This window comes from Nothobranchius furzeri, chromosome 5 (genome assembly GCF_043380555.1).
Source record: "Nothobranchius furzeri strain GRZ-AD chromosome 5, NfurGRZ-RIMD1, whole genome shotgun sequence".
Taxonomy (NCBI): domain Eukaryota; kingdom Metazoa; phylum Chordata; class Actinopteri; order Cyprinodontiformes; family Nothobranchiidae; genus Nothobranchius; species Nothobranchius furzeri.
The window spans coordinates 80563433-80580120 of record NC_091745.1 but is presented as its reverse complement, the minus strand read 5'-3'; the positions used below and the strand labels follow the sequence as shown (position 1 = coordinate 80580120).

The 16688-nt window shown below is 48.7% G+C and overlaps 2 protein-coding genes across 3 annotated transcripts in view; one reads left to right on the top strand and one right to left on the bottom strand.

Annotated features, from left to right (window-relative positions):
• Window positions 1-16615, bottom strand: part of mindy3 (MINDY lysine 48 deubiquitinase 3) — a 19189-nt gene extending 2574 nt beyond the window's left edge. The window contains exons 1-13 of one of the 2 annotated variants that reach the window (XM_070551235.1): window positions 16498-16615; window positions 15903-16150; window positions 15706-15785; window positions 15543-15603; window positions 15251-15457; window positions 13911-13962; window positions 13176-13290; window positions 12638-12711; window positions 12451-12554; window positions 12198-12268; window positions 11490-11570; window positions 1765-1837; window positions 228-300 (exon numbers count right to left, since the gene is read on the bottom strand). In XM_070551235.1, the coding sequence (XP_070407336.1) occupies window positions 228-300; window positions 1765-1837; window positions 11490-11570; window positions 12198-12268; window positions 12451-12554; window positions 12638-12711; window positions 13176-13290; window positions 13911-13962; window positions 15251-15457; window positions 15543-15603; window positions 15706-15785; window positions 15903-15996 (1085 nt within the window). In that variant the 5' untranslated portion in view covers window positions 15997-16150; window positions 16498-16615. The remainder of the gene's footprint in view (window positions 1-227; window positions 301-1764; window positions 1838-11489; window positions 11571-12197; window positions 12269-12450; window positions 12555-12637; window positions 12712-13175; window positions 13291-13910; window positions 13963-15250; window positions 15458-15542; window positions 15604-15705; window positions 15786-15902; window positions 16151-16497) is intronic. The other variant, XM_070551236.1, reaches the window with a different exon arrangement.
• Window positions 16253-16688, top strand: part of si:dkey-12j5.1 (uncharacterized) — a 35191-nt gene continuing 34755 nt past the window's right edge. Inside the window, exon 1 of the mRNA XM_015950513.3 lies at window positions 16253-16344. The gene's annotated coding sequence lies outside the window, so the exon portion shown is untranslated. The remainder of the gene's footprint in view (window positions 16345-16688) is intronic.

Sequence of the window (16688 nt, the reverse complement as noted above, 5' to 3'; positions counted from 1 at the left end):
CTCAGAGGAGAACGTGCTTCTGTTGGAAGCGGCACTTTGAAGCACTTCCTCCATCCTTCTCTTCCTTCCTGACGTTAAGGACCGTACCCTAAGCCTCGTGCCGAGCTTTTATAGCGGGCTCTCCAAGGTCCTACGTTATAGCATCTGGTAGTGAAACCTGAGCAGAGGTACTGACCTGGGCCGGCCTCGACTTCAGACGCGCTGCAGGTGTGCTGTGCAACACTTACTACTCAGGCTCAGAGACGAGGTCCAGAGCTTTCATGACGTCCTCCAGCAGAGAGTCTGGGATGAAGCCGTTATCTAGAACACGAGAACATGAAGAGGGTCAGAATCACTCGCTCTTTAAATCAAAACCCACTTTTCAAACAAGCTTTCACCACATCTTGGTGTTTTCACACTCCTGCACCGTTGATCCTGTTTTATTTATGCCCCCTGCTGTAAAGTGTCCTTGGGAGACAGGAAAGGCGCGTTAAACAAAACGTATTATTAATAAGTGGCTGAATCGCACTAGACGGGACCCAAACCAGACCCAGAGCTTTTCTCCCGCTGAAACATGACCTCACAAGTCCCCGCGTCTCGTTCTCACACACGCATGCACCCCAGATGTGATCTGAAGATATGGCGGTGTGTTCTCCTGCAGATGAAAGCAGATGTTCCACCTGACCGCGACACGGGGACATGAAGACCGACGCGCTGCAGCCACAGGGAGCCACACTGACGCGTCACACTCAGGTTCACGTCCTTCACTGCAGTGCACGGATACTTGTGCTGCTTACAGCCCGTCTCCTCTCATGTGTGCACAACACACATGAAAGTCTGCAGGCCGCAGACTGTGTGCACGTGTGTGGGTGAGAGACGACCATGTGGTCGGCAGAACGCGCTGAGCAGCGGCAGCAGCACGGCTCCGTTGTGCAACAGGAAGAAACAAACGATGACGGTTCTGTTTACGTCTGCTGCTGGAGCCGCTCGTCCCGTGATCAGGCTGCATCACATGCAGATCCAGCACAAAGCAGCTCATGTTCCTATGAAGCCTAGAGCCAACAAGCTGTTTGTTGTGTCAGAGTTTCCCGTAAAACATGACGATAAGCAGCACAACTGCTGATTTACTCCGCTGAACGCTCCAGCTGCGTGCACAGCTGCGTGCACAGCTACGTGCACAGCTGCGTGCACAGCTGCACGAGTGAGCGCTGATCTCACAGCGTTCCGCTTCTTAACCTTCTCAGATGTTAAAAGCTTTCTGTTGAGGCCTTTTGTCCCTCTTTAGAGCCCACGGACACTGGAAGCTTCAGGTGAGATGAAACCAGCACACAGCAGCCCGCTGCTCAGGGACAAGTCACGGACTCTATCTGCCAGAACATTAAGACCGCTGCAGCGGCTCACTGGAAACAGGACGGAGACGCAAAGCAGAACAAGCCTCGGTGATGAATCTGAATTATTTTCCATCTTAGAAGAGCGAGTCTTCCGTCTCTGGTGGTAAACGGCTGAATAAAAGCAAAAACCAACCAACCAGTCGTGCCTCCCTCACCGTCTATTCTGGGAATGTTAAGAAGGGAGGAAGAGAGGGATGAAGCAGGAAGGCTGGCTCAGCTGTCTGAGGAGCTGACACCAACTTAAACATCAACAGTGAAGATGAGAGGAACGCATCTGCAGCACGGACCCGACCACCGCGGTGGGTCGGAGGGTTAACGCCGTCGGTGAGTTCCTGCCGTAAGGATGGAAGATCACCATCAGGAGTAAAATGTACAGAATCACAACACTCGTTACCTTCAGGATCGAATGACTGGAAAACCCTTCTGGCCTGTTCCGACGGAGACTCTGGACCTACGAGCGACAGTTCCTGCAGCAGGACAGCCAGGAGAGAGAGAGAGAGACGTAAGTTTTAGTTCCTAACGACCAGCTCAGAGGCCGCTGGTCGGAGGGCCGCCGCGGCTGAACAACTCCCCCAGAAACTCTTCAGGATTTTGTTTCTGCAAAACAGAAAAGCTACATTTGATAGAGCAGCAAAAACAGAACAGAGCGCACGAGTCGCCCGTCTCAGGAGCGCCGAGCAGCCTGAGGGGCTGCAGAAACCACTGGGCTGTTAATGGATCTGCTGATGAAGTCATCCCAAACACACATCAGGAAATCAAGCCTCTCACCCTCGGACCCGCTCAGCGATGGGCGCTGCAGCATGTGTTGATCTGCGTGTGGGCGACGCCTTTAACGAGAAACGTGGCTCACAGGCTGAATCGGACGGGCCCGGCCGGTTCTACGTAGAACGTCCAGGCAGATTAAAGGTGACGGAGTACAATTCACCAAACGTCTCCATCTGAGGAGAGTTTAAGCACCAAGACGAAAGACGTGCAACCAGAGAGCTCAGCGCTGATCTCACGGCAGAAGAATGCCTCCTCATGCCTCTTATCTTATTTTTGGGCACCATTCAGATGTTTTTATTCAAAGCCTCGGAGTTTAACGTGCACGCTGGCTTCTGCTGGCACTAACACGAGCAGCACTCACAAGTAGAAGTCATCTGGCTCAAACGGAGGATGGGAGAGAGGGTTAGCTCCACAAACACATCTTCTCTCTCTAGATCACACTGTGCTGCACAGAGGGATCAGGGTTAGGGTGTGTGTGTGTGTGTGTGTGTGTGCGTGTGTGCGGGGTGTTTAGGACAACGACTCGATGGACAAACATGTCATGTTTAGGAGAACAAATGAAGCCTGCTCATCTCCTTCAGCTGGCCTCTTTATTAACGGCGTGAGGCCCAGACCCACGCTGCTGCCGGGCTTCACGGCCCACTTGTAGCTGCAGTCTGGAGAAAGGGTGTTCGGGGGGACACATCAAGAAGAGACGACTCCCAGCTGCAGGCTCCTCCGCTGGTGAGTGGTCTGGATGTGTTAACATTACAGGCTCCATGAGTGCGACAGCAGATTCGTCATGAGATGGAGACGTCTGCTATGCTTCTAGAGGTCCAGAAGGAGGGGAGAACAAACATGGATGCTCAGACTCGGAGCGTGTTCTCATGAACTGTAGTCCCGCCTCCTAAGAAAACACGAGGAACCCCGAGGCGACGGAGCTGAACTCCAGCTGGAATTACAACTGATGTCAGTTGTGTTTGTTCCCTGAAGATGAACTCCAGTAAGCGGCCATCAGGGATGTGCCGACATCACGCTATTATGGTCTGTCCAAAACAACGACATGAGAAACAAAGAGCCAGCGAGTCGTGTCAGCAGCAGCAGACAGACGGGCTGTGTGTGTGTGTGTGTGTGTGTGTGTGTGTAATGACATGTCTGCTCACTGCTCTTTGATCTGTGTTTTATTAGAGGCCTCGGGAAGATGCTGCCGAGTAGGAAAACGAGTCATGGAGCTCGCTGACGCTGCAGGAGCGTTGGAAGTGTGTGTTTGTGTGACTCAGCGGCTCGTTCCCCTCCACTGTGAAGGTGTTTGTACGATTCTGAATCTGTGCCATAAACACATCACATCCCTGGTGACGAGTGTTGGCTTGAACTGGAGCAATGAACTCTATTCTCATGTGTGCTCGTGCAAACAGACGTGCACGCACACACACACATCTGCACCAAGGCCAGCTCTTTAAGTGTGGCTAATGAAATCAAGGAGCACATTCCAAACTCTGCAGCCTGACCTCTGTGCACAAACCCTTGACCTGCATGACAGAGAAACAACAAGACACCCTAAAGGTTTGAAGCTAGAACAACACACACACACACGCACGCGTGCACACACACACACACACACGCACGCACGCACGCACGCGTGCACACACACACACACACACACAATGCTTTTCATCAGGCCGGACTAACTTCCTGTGTCCCTGGGAAAAAGGCCGATGGTCACAGAACCCTCTTCATCACCGGTGTCCTGTGGAGGGAGGCGGTCTGCTCCACTCTCTCCACCCACATCTTGTTGCTTCCTGCTCTTGAAGCTCTCTGTGGTGAACAACCGAACCCTCTCTGCCCTTTTCTTTCTCTGTTCCTGTGCTAAGTAGGTACTCCACCTTGTAGTACTTCCTGCACTCCCAGAGCGGGACTCTTCCTCTTGCTTTTCAGCCTTTATCTCCTCATCCAGGTAGCTCCCTCAGCTGGGACAGGTACACGTCGTGCTTTCCTAGAGTTACACTTCCTTTCCCTCCTGTCCGTCTGAAGAGCTATTGTGAGGCTGAGAGTGGTCACAAGTATGCTTGCAGAGCTCGGTTTCACACAGACAAAGCAGCGGTCCTGCATGGTGCCTCCGGTCTTGTTCCCAGCAGGTGAAGATAAGCTCACCAGCGCTTTTATGAAGACTACGTGTGTTTTTGAATGCGGTTCACCTCAGCGGACACATCTCAGGAGATGATAACGACCAAATGCAGGAAGCGTCTCGTTTGTACCTTAATGAGAGCGGGTTCTGTATCCGTTTCTCATGAGCTGCAGGTGTGACAGGAAGGACAATAGTGTGATTTATCCCGTCGTCTTGGATGACCAAAAGTGCGTCTGGCTACAAAGAGACGAGACACCAGCGAGTAGTTGTGGAGCACGGTGATGGGTCCAATAACACAGGAGGACACCCGGGGGAAGACAGAATAATGCAGCGTGCACACAGACTTTCATCCCAGTACAATGACCTTTGGTCTGACCCGTCACAGATTATTAATGACCGCTAATGTACGCCGCTTTGTTAGGCTGTTCATGTGAGGCCCGCACCCACTGGCATTAGGAGAAAGGGTAAGTCTTCCTGTTTGGTAGAAGGTCCCGTAGATCTGCTTCAGGTAGACTGTTGGCAGCTCAGAACAAGCTACAGATACAGCGTCTACCAGGAGGGAACAAAGGGATCTGCAGGCTAGCGCACGTCAGCTAACAGGTCTGTGATTTTCACAGCCACCGACTGGAAGGTCGTGGGATGCAGGCTCGTCTCCAGAGACGAGGAAGGAATTACATTTGAGCATCATCAGTTACCAGACAGTCGTCACGGTAACCCTTACCCTTAACTCTTCCTGTCAAAACAGCCTCGCTGAATGAACCGGGTCAGCACGCACTTCCTCACTCTTTAGGACGCCTCGAAGGACATCCATGTGTGCGCGCACACACACACACACGCACACGCACACACACACACACACACACACACACACACACACACACACACACACACACAAATGGAAATCTTAAGAGACACCAAGGGCCATGGCGGCTGCTCTGGGCCAGTAAATCACACAACTACTGTACACACACACACAACTACTGTACACACACACACACACACACAACTACTGTACACACACACACACACACACACACACACACACACACACACCCACGCACACACACACACACACACACACACACACAGGCACGCACGCACACACACACACACGCACGTACACACACACACGCACGTACACACACACACACACACACACACACGCACGTACACACACACACACACACACACACACACACACACAGCTCCCTGGAGGAGCTCATACAGCCTGTGAACCTCATCACTCAGCAGGTTAAAGTAAAAAGTGAAGAGAAATGACACACATCCCCCCCCCCCCCCCCCCCCCCCGGGTGACCACTGTAGTGCTCTTCTTTTAAGTGCATCCTTCCTCTCAACTTCCTTTCCTGCTTTCTTCTTTCCATGAGGGACCAATAAAGAGGTAAGGAGGTAGAAACTGGAAGGAGAATCCTTCCATCGGCCAGCCGAGCTAGCGTAAGCTAAAGAGGAAGCACCCCAATGCCGACCTGTCCACGTGACTCCTTCCATCTCAGAAACCTCCAACCAGAAGACCTTCTGTCACATGCTCTCGGCTTGTTTCACAAAGACCCAGGCCTCAGCAGAGAGCGGGGGTGTCATGGGGCAAAAACAGAACAGGCTAAACAGCCTTTATGTAGGTAGATTAGATCAAACACACAAATGCTATTAAGGTCTAAAAGCCACAGTCGCATAGCCTCAGACACTCGGAGCCCACCGCTGTCCCCAAAGGCAGCAAGAGTCACATCAGACGCAGGATCGGGTGTTGTGGTGTGTGGGAACGGCTTTACATCGAAGCTAAAAGCAACATAACCAAGTTGTGTGTATTTTTGCATCACAAAGCCCAGAAAAAGCCCCTGAATTAGATAGAAAGTCACATGACCTGTGACAGAAACAATACAAACGGCTCACGCCGCAGTTTTCCTCACTCATGGCTGTGAAAGGCATTAGTTATGGATACTTAATGACTGAGGGGGTGTTACGTTTCCTAATTATTCACACAGGCTTAAACCAGTTTACAGACTCCAGAGAGCCAAAGACCAGCTTCGGTTGACCTCCACAATCTTCAAACTGACCTGGAGGCTGGAGTTTGGACTCTCCGACAGAACAGTGACCCTGAGCACCAGAGCTGGTTTCTGATTGGATAAAACGCGCTACAGGTAGCTTCCCGAAAGCTGTCGTTTAAAACTCGACTTTAGCCAGAAAAACAGCCAGTTTCAAAGAAACGTACCGATTCTGTCAAGCCAGAAGTGTACAGGCGCCGGGATGGGGACAAGATGTTAGCAGGTGTGTGTGTGTGTGTGTGTGTGTGTGTGTGTGTGTGTGTGTGTGTGTGTGCACAGTTCAAATCCACCATTAAAGCTCCAACATGAATGACGCCCACACTGATTATGAGTTTATGTAAACTTCTGACTGCAGAAATCAGAACTGATTACAAGAAGCGCAGCGTGGTGATGTCATCAGCGTACGTCAGCGTGAGCGCATGTTCAGGGTTTCCTGTCTCCAGCGGAACAAACGGATCCAGATGAAAACTCTGGAATCACATTCCTTACCGTAAGCCATCCACCTGAAGTCACACACACACACATGTACGTACATATGTACACACACAGACACACACACATGTACACACACACAAACGTACGTCCGTATGTACACACACAGACACACACATGTACACACACACACACACATGTACGTACATATGTACACACACAGACACACACACACACACACACACACACACACACACACACACACACACACACACACACACACACACACACACACACACACACACACACACACACACACCAAGTTAATCAGGATTAAGTTTCATCCCGCTACACTGTGTGTGTGTGTGTGTGTGTGTGTGTGTGTGTGTGTGTGTGTGTGTGTGTGTGTGTGTGTGTGTGTGTGTGTGTGTGTGTGTGATGACTCTGGATCATCATGGAGCCAACACACTCATCCAGCTGAGCATGTAACCCAGATTATAATCTATGCTGCATTAAGGGTGTGGTTATTTTTCAGCGATATGCAACAGCTGGGCTGTGTGTAAATGTGCACGTTCACCAACAGCGACCATACACCCTGGTTAGCTTTAGCGCGTGTCAGGGGGCTCGGGGAACCCTTGCATCACACGGTGGGGTTACACGCCCACCCCATAACCAGAGGGTTGGAGGTTCAAGCTCCGTCTCTTGCAGTTGTTGTGTCATTGGGCAAGACACTTCACCTGCTGGTGGTGGTTGGAGGGACTGCTGTCGCCATTAGATGCCCGGGGTGGCTGTGGCTACATGGTAGCTCATCATCACCAGTGTGTGAATGTCTGTTTGTGTTGTAAAGTGCCCTGGGGGGTCGTAGGACCCTAGAAGGTGCTCTATCACATACAGGCCTTTTACACGATAGAAGAGTACTATGCAGTGTCTCGCATCAAACAGCAGAAAGGTTCCAGTCAAACGGACACACACACACTCACACACACACATCTAGGTATGTGCTTTACACCATGAAATCCTCCAACCCTAACCTACAGCTCAAACCAGCCACACACCAGGCTCAGGGCCCACCTGGCTGGGAACACCTGTAAAGACCAGTTACCGTAAATCCTCTAATATTAGCCTGTATTTAATTAACTGCCGGGTATCACATTCTGGCCGGTGTCGGAGTCGGCGGAGGTGAATAATGGCCGGTTTTTTTATTGTGGCCGGGTGGAATGTGGTAACAAGCAAGTACGGGGGGGCGGTTGTGTCATTCGTCTCACTTTTGATTTGCCAGTGATAGACCGCGAGGGTAACTTTAACCGTGCGGAGACGAAGAGGAGGCGAAAATTTGATATCAAGTTCTGATTATGCTGCAGAACACTCTGGGGAGCAGTAGCAGGGGTTGTATGAACTAGTCACTAGTCGACTTCACCGCTCTATAGTGACTTGTTATGCCTGTCATCGACTAGTCGCTGTCACGTGATAATAACCGGCAAGATGCAGTCCTCGGAAAAGACAGCAGCCTGCTGTCAGCAGGTGACAAGCTCCTGCGCGTCGGGAGGCAACGCGCTGTGCCAGAGCGTCGGTACTGACACCCGCCGTAAAACGGACATTTAACCAAATTGTGACCTTTACCTTCTTGCAATGTAACCTTCCCCTCACCCCCATCCTAACCTTAACCAGCTTGCACATGCAAAGCTCTGATTGTTGACGCGCTCCAGACATCTGCGTCCTGAGCACGGCCACAGTAACATTATCAAATCAGGTGTCGCCACCTCAAAAACTAATTTAACACGCGATCGTTCATGTCGGCTCATTTCCTTTCATGTTTTCTGTCTTTTATTTGTGCCTGATGCTTTTCACTGCTGTGGAGCGGGGCGCATCACCTTGTCCTCCGGTGACGTACCTAAATGATGCGGCCAGCGAGCAGCGAGCACTCCGCTGTTTCTGCGGTCGGTAGATCTTTTAGAACTGCAGTTCAAAGGTAACTCATGAGGTGAATATATATGAACCCAGGCAGCAGTTTCTCTTTAGGATTGAGAGGAGATGCAGGAAGATAATAAACAGGCAGGACAGAAAAATAGTCAAATAAAAACAAGTTAGTTTTTGTACCTGCTGGTTGCAACAAACAGACACCATTGAAGGTAATCAGAAGTGAGGAACAGAAAATGAAATAATTATTTTAATGTTTAGAGCAGCAGGAACTCCGAGAGGCTGCAGGCGCATCAGTGAGTTTGCGGCCGCTGCGCAGGGGGAGGGGGGAGAGGGCTGAAGCAGGGGGAGGGGGGAGAGGGCTGAAGCAGGGGGAGGGGGGAGAGGGCTGAAGCAGGGGGAGGGGGGAGAGGGCTGAAGCAGGAACTACCGTTGTTAAAAGAAATGTGTTTAACTTTGAAAATGTGGGCGCAATTTTAATTGTCAAAAAGTCCAGCGAACCATTAGTTCATTTTGCTCAAATAGAAATAGAGGCCTGCCTCTAATTCTGGCCCTCCTTCCAATAAAGGCCTGGAGCTTGATGAGCTTGAGTCAAATACAGGCCTGGGCCTGTATTAGAGGATTTACGGTAAGTTAATCCTGATTTATGAAACATGCGCTTTCCCACCTGTGCTACCCAGGTGCTCGTGTGCGTTCTCAGTCATTTACATACAGAAACGCCCTCATTTACCCATATTTGGTGACGCTACGTCCTCAGCACGTCAGGATTCCTGCGTTCTACCTGCAAAAAGAAAACTTTGTAGCGGGATCGAGACGCTGGCTACCGAAGCGCAAAAGAGCCAAACAAGCTGCAAAGGTCATAAACGCGGTCGGGACAGAGGAGAGGTTCCTCTCAGGAATAAATACTTTCATCTGACATATCGTGGAGTAACGGGTTCTCGGATCTGTATGGTAAATCTGTCGCTCCACAAAGGATCCCGAATCCCAGCATGGCTCCAGACGGATCTGCTGCCGGCGCGCTAACGGAGACACGTCTACTGCAGACAGCAGCTCTGACAAGTCCTTAATAATAATACAGAAACCATATTTTATCCAACGCATCTCAGGCAGAACCACGAGGCGTTTCACAAGGACACAAAATAATAGGAATTAAAAAGGATTAAGAACATCATAAAAATGGGAACCGGGACCGGAAAAGGGCAGCTTGCCAACTCCGGGTCAGGAGACGTCCTGCCTTAAGTGGAGGAGTTCAGGTACCTCGGGTCTTGGGAAGGAGGAAGCGGGAGATCCGACAGGCGGATTGGGGAGTCTGCAGTGAGGCGGACGCTGAACCGGAATGCAAGGCTCTCCATTTACCGCCCAGTCCTCACCTACGGTCACGAGCTCCGGGTCAGGACTGAAAGAACAAGATGGCGGATACAAGCGTCCGCAGTGAGTTTTCTCTGTGGGGTGGTGGGCTCAGCCTTAGGGATAGGGGTGAGGAGATCGGACATTCGGGAGAGACTCGGAGAACCGCTGTTCCTCCATATGGAGAGGAGTCAGTTGAGGTGGTTTGGGCATCTTGTTAGGATGCCTCCCCAGGGAGGAGTTGGCACGTGCTGCCGGCAGGAGGCCCCCGGTCCACCCAGGACACGTTGGAGAAAGTGCTTCTCCGATCTGGCCCAGGAACGCCTCAGGGTTCTGCCGGAGGAGCTGGTGGAGGTGGCCGGGGAGAGGACGGTCTGGAACTCCCTAGTTGGGATGCTGCCCCCACCCCGACCCCGGCCCGGAGAGGCGGAAGAAGACCAGACGAGATGATAAAAATGGGAAGAGTAAAAATCGTGATTACAAAGACTCTAAATCCACTCCACAAGGTCAGATTCCCGTCGGGTGTTGTAGCACCAGTCATGTGACTCGCCTAACGATTTATTTATGGGTAGTGGATGACTGACAGCGTCGGTGTGGCGGTTCCCCCGTTCTACCTCCAGATGCTGTTCCCACACATTATTATAGTAAGGAACACACACACACACACACACACACACACACACACACACACACACACACACACACACACACACACACACGATGAATACGCTCAGATGTGGGCATAAGTGCGGTGGGTAGACGAGTCCCCCGGAGACCGACACACCAACCGTGTCTAGGCTGGACTACATCAGCACACATGCAGGTCTGCCACAGACCTGTAGGCTGCGGCTGGTCCTGAACTCAGCAGCCAGATGCATCAGGTGATCTCATCGCTCTGGTCCTGACTTCGGATCTCGTTTAGGATTTTAGTCTGTTTTTCAGTCTCCTGCAGGTGCAGCTCTGCTACACCTTTCTGATGTGTGACAGAAACGTGTTCTGCAGGTCATGCTAGACCAGCGGTCCTGAGGTGGAAGAGTAGCACCGGGGTGGCCATGCCGTCTCTGGGTCAGACCGGCCACCGCCCAGCAGTGTAAAAAGTTGTATTTTCTATCACTTTTCTTGAATTAGCATGCTGCTGGCCAGCTGTGTTCATCCTTCCTGTTTTATTAGAGTCATCTTGTTTTAGCGCATCAGTGTTCAGCCTCGACCGCCGTGCGCTTTATGAATAAACACATAATTAAGCTAAAAACATGATAATAATGAAAGTGTGTCTCTGCTGGGTTATACGCATGTTTGACGAGTGGGAGTCGTGTCCCCTTTCCTACTCCAACACGTCTGATACCGGATCTGCAGAATATTAAACATCTAAAGCACATTCCTGATTTTAGCTTTTCCAACCTGCTGGGAAGACTGGTTTGTGTTACACGCAGTGTCTACGTGTGGAGTGTGTGTGTGTGTGTGTGTGTTGGCTCCTATGTATGAGTGTGCTGAACCTGCCTTGGTGAAGAATACAGAGAGATGAGTTTCACTGCCAAGAATCCAAATAGGGAACTTTGGAGACTTGAGGAATGTTCCGACCTGAAACAGAAAAACACACACACACACACACACACACACACACACACACACACACACACACACACACACACACACACACACACACACACACACACACACACACACACACACACACACACACACAGATTAATGCCTACTCTGTGGAGTATAATTTAAATAAATCAATAAATCTCTTAATATTTATTGAACTTCAAATATAAAACAAACTGAAAAACATAAAAAACGGTGTGTTGGGGTCCTTCGGGTCTTTTCTTCAGTCTAGTTGTGGCAGCAGGTGGCCACACAGGTGCCTGATTGATTTATTTCTTTTATCGGCTTTTAAAAATAATTCTGGTCGGTGTGGAGAAAACTGAATACATAGGCCCGACATATCGGTCAGCCTCTAATCCTAATGAGTCTTATTCAGACATAAACGGCCTCTCCATTTTGTCCAATGAGGAGAAACTGCTACAAGGTTGAAATAAAACACATAAATAATCTCATATTGTTGTTTTCAGAAGGGAACAGATGAAACTGTAAACAGCCGTTTGGCCCGTAGTGGCTTGCTTTAGGAGTTCATCATTTTCTACTGTAAAGAACTGTGTTTGCTGGTAAAATAAAACAGCTGGCACACGGGAGCGTTTGTACCTTGCAGTAGCGCAGCGACTCCATGAGTGTGAGGAAGCCGACGGATGCTTGTTTATGGACTCCATGTAGCTCTAAAACGGATCAAACAGAAACACGAAACTTCAACATAAGTGAAGGTTACTGACGTCAGACCGGGGATGATTATAATCCCCATTCTGTCTGCTTTAAGATCACCACCCTGAGAAGAAATGGCTCAACCACGAGAGCAGAAAAGAGCTGTGAAGCGGTTTCATGTTTCAGGAATGAAACTCACTCATGCCAGAGCATTCCCTGTCTCCATCCCAAACATTAGAGACGGCATGGCCAGTAACAAGAAGGTTCACCAGGCTCTGACTGCACAAGAGAAACAGAAACACTCTGCAAACACACCGCCGTCCAGGTACATGAGCGATATCAACAACCAGTAAATCAAATAAAAAGGTGTAGATGGACTTTAATACCTTCCATGGCCATGAATGGGGTCTATGAGGGGCTCTGTGGGGTCCTGGATCTCATTTCTAATATTCTCTATGCCCTGAAAGACAAAAAACACCCCCTCTCACTATTGTAACTAGCGATGCACCGATATGACATTTCTGGGCAGATACCGATATTAAGATCACTGTTATGGCCGATAACCGATACACTGACATTAATGCTTCTGAAATCAGCAGATTTTGTGTAGAATGAAAATTATTAAAGCTGAATTTACATTATTATGCACACACACACACACACACACACACACACTTCTTCTGAGATGATTACAACCACAGTCACATGACTAAACAACCCCCAGCAGACCGATACGTTAAAAAGTGACTAACATCGGCCGATACCGATATCTTGTCCATCCCTAATTGTAACTAATAAAACATTCATCCTAAAACAAACAGTGGCGACACATTTTAAGAGATGAAATGACCGATATGGTTATGTAACATTTCATAATTAAACCAGTTACCTATTTAAAACGCACTGCCACCTGCTTTTCTTTACCTTTGTGATGATGACAGAATACAAGAAAAGCAAAACACCACAGCACCCCCTCCAGGAGTGGTGCAGCGACAGCACCTCTTCTCTGAGGTCAGCCACTGACAGCACCGTTCGCTGGCTGCGGGTCAGGGAAAGGAGCGGAAAGAGAAATCAAACAACCACAAGTCAGATTTATCAGGGTTCAGGAGGGCTTCAGCAGCGGTTGGTGCTCTCTCAGAATAAACACAAGACTAATGAGAAGACAGTCAAATACAAAAGTATTTGCTCTTCTTGTTCTAGACCTTAGAAAGGTTGCTGCTGAAGCGGTCAGCATTAGCTAACAAACCCTTCTTCAGCTGCAAGCACCGCTTTCTGCTGACTGTGTCTGAGCTGCCAGCGAGCTGCATGAGGAACCTTCCTTATTCATACAGCAAACACCTACAGCATGCATTTAATGTGTGTGTGTGTGTGTGTGTGTGTGTGTGTGTGTGTGTGTGTGTGTGTGTGTGTGTGTGAATTCAGCGTATTGTGAGCAGAGTGAAAGAACTAACAGAATATGAAACCCAAAATAAATCAGCACAACCTGCTCTTATCTGCTGATGACATCTTCTGGGTGAGAACAGCGAGAGCCTAATCCAGCATAAGAACAGCTAAATCTGGATTTGACAGTTTTTATCCGTCTGGAAAACCCAGTGAATCCTTTATTGTCATACAGGAAAAGGAAAATAACAAATACTAAATCATTATTTCATCACTTACTGGAGAGCGCTGTGGAACTGCTCAAAGCCCAGGTCCTCAGCAGCCAGAGCAGCTAGACACAAGAAAACAGACAAAAACAGAACAAATCCCACTAAACGTTACAGTCAGTAAAGACCAAGCCGCGGTGAATGATAGCATTTTATTACCCCGACATACTTAAAGAGCAAGTCACCCCCTGCCAGATTCTTACTCAACTCCCACTTCCTGTTTGAAAAATGCAACAAATGCTGTTGCCTGGCAGACCGAGAGGGCGGAGCTGCTAACAAATACACACACTCACAACATTGTGACATCATAATGTACCATCTAACATCATAGTGTACCTCTTAGCCAATAGCGATGGCAGGTTTAAATTCAAATGCAGTGCTAAGTTTTTGCCTGATGACGGTGCATCGCTGACAGTTTTAGGCAGAATATTTAAATTTTAACTAAGATGCACTAAAGTGCCAAGTTATTGACTACATTTGTCTACAGCATAATCAGACACTCATTTATATAGTTTATCAGTAAAAAAAATGTTGATTTGGAGTGACTTGCTCTTTAAAGAGCAAGTCACCCCAAATAACCTTTTTTTTGCTGATAAACTAAAGAAACGAGTGTCTAATCGTGCTGCAGACACGTGTCGTCAATAATTTGGCACTTCGGTGCATCTTAGTTAAAATTTAAATATTCTGCCTAAAACTGGCAGTGTTGTGCCGTTGTCAGGTAAAAACTCTGCATTGTATTCTAATTTAAATCTGCCACCGCTATTGGCTAAGAGGTATGCTATGATGTAAACTGGTAGATTATGATGTCACAATGCCTGTGTGTGTGTGTATTTGTTAGCAGCTCCGCCCCCTCGGTCTGCCAGGCAACAGCATTTGTTGTATTTTTCAAACATGAAGTGGGAGTGGAGTTAGAATCTGGTAGGGGTTGACTTGCTCTTTAAAGAGCAAGTCACCTCTTACAAGAAGCGTACTTCACTCCCACTTCATGTTTGAAAAATGCAACAAATGCTGTTGCCTAGCAGACCGAGAGGGTGGAGCCACTAACAAATACACACACACTCACGACACTGTGACATCATAATGTACCAGTTTACATCATAGCATACCTCTTAGCCAATAGCGGTGGCAGATTTAAATTCAAATGCAGTGAAGAGTTTTTACCTGACAACGGCACAACACTGAAAGTTTCAGGCAGAAAATTTAAATTTTAACTAAAATGCACTAAAGTGCTAAACTATTGACTACACGTGTTTGCAACACGATTAGACACACATTTATACAGTTTATCAGAAAAAAAAGTTGATTTGGGGGTGACTTGCTCTTTAAGCATCCAAAGAGACAGACAGGACTTACTGGGTTCTGGTTCCTGTTGTGGCTGGCTGCTCTCTGCTTCTGACGAGTCCTGTGTTTGAGATGCAGTCAGACTCTTGGACAGCACGCTAGTCTTTGGGCTTTGTCCCTTAGCCCAGGTCACCAGGCAGAATCCTGAGGTGGGGCCGGCACAGGCGGACTCTAGGATCTCACTGAGTGTTGAGCACAACGCCGTCCTCTGCTCCTCCTCTAACAAACACAAACATGTAACAGGTGTCCATCGGTCTACAAACAGCAAAACTCAATCATTCAAATGCTGCTGGAGGTCATCTACCTGACAGCTGTCTCCAGTTTGAGCTTTCTCTGCTGAAGAGGATGTTCTTTAAAAGGAATGCCTGAAACGAAAACACCAACTTTATCTCTGGATGTGCACAAATATTACAGGATGGTGTGTTTTCCACTAGTCCAAGTCTAGACTGATTAATGAGCCATTATACCTGGACAGGTGCAATTACAGCACATGGCCCTCCTTCAAACTGCTCCAGTGCCGTTTGCTCATACTCACTAAAAACAAACCCTGAAAAACAAAAAAAAAACATGACGACTTTCCGTTACGGGGAAACGTTGGAGAAGCAACAGTCAACGGTTAGATTAACACCAAACTCATTCATATTCCAAAACAACAAACTCTTACCTTGGGACCATCTTCTGAAGATGGAGGTGGACACCCCTCCTCCCGAGGGTCTCCCCCAAACCAGGTCTATCACATCTTTATTAACCTCGGACATGGCTGACTCAGTCCCTTATGGTCCAACAGTCAGGCGGGGTTGGCTTTAACGCTGAAAGTCCACTTCTCAGGGCGGGCTGCGCCTGTGGCATTGGCCACGGTTGCCTGTGAGCAACCACTCCGACGGTTTTCAGCAAACAGCAACCCACCAAGCGCTGGAACAGAAACGATGAAGGATGCACACGCTATGAGACTAGCTCGGTCGGGAAACTAGCTAAAACGCTAACGCGCCAACGGCAACAACGGACCATAACGGCTGTGTGTCAAACCAACAGAAGGAAAGTGTAGCGAACAGCTTTCACGCTGCATCATCGTCGTCGTTTTGGAAAGGAGCATGTTGACTAGCAACGTAAGAGATGAGCAACACCAAGCTTTAGCATGATCACTGGCGGCTAATCTAACGTCGCTTTGTCATTCATTTACTTCGCTAAATTCAACGGAAACCTTACAGGCAGAGCGGGTTTGTGATTTCATCAATTCAAACAAAATACACTTTAATTACCTTAAAACGCGGCCGTGTGCTTGGAAAGTATATTCTCATGAGCAATTCCACAGCCCGCACCGTCTCTGTCATTCGTTTATTTACAATAAATTGCAAAAAATGAAAAAAAAAAATATTACAAACGTGCCAAAAACGTACCTCATCATTGGTTACAATCTAGAGTTTTGTATACGTCACACATCAGACGTGAT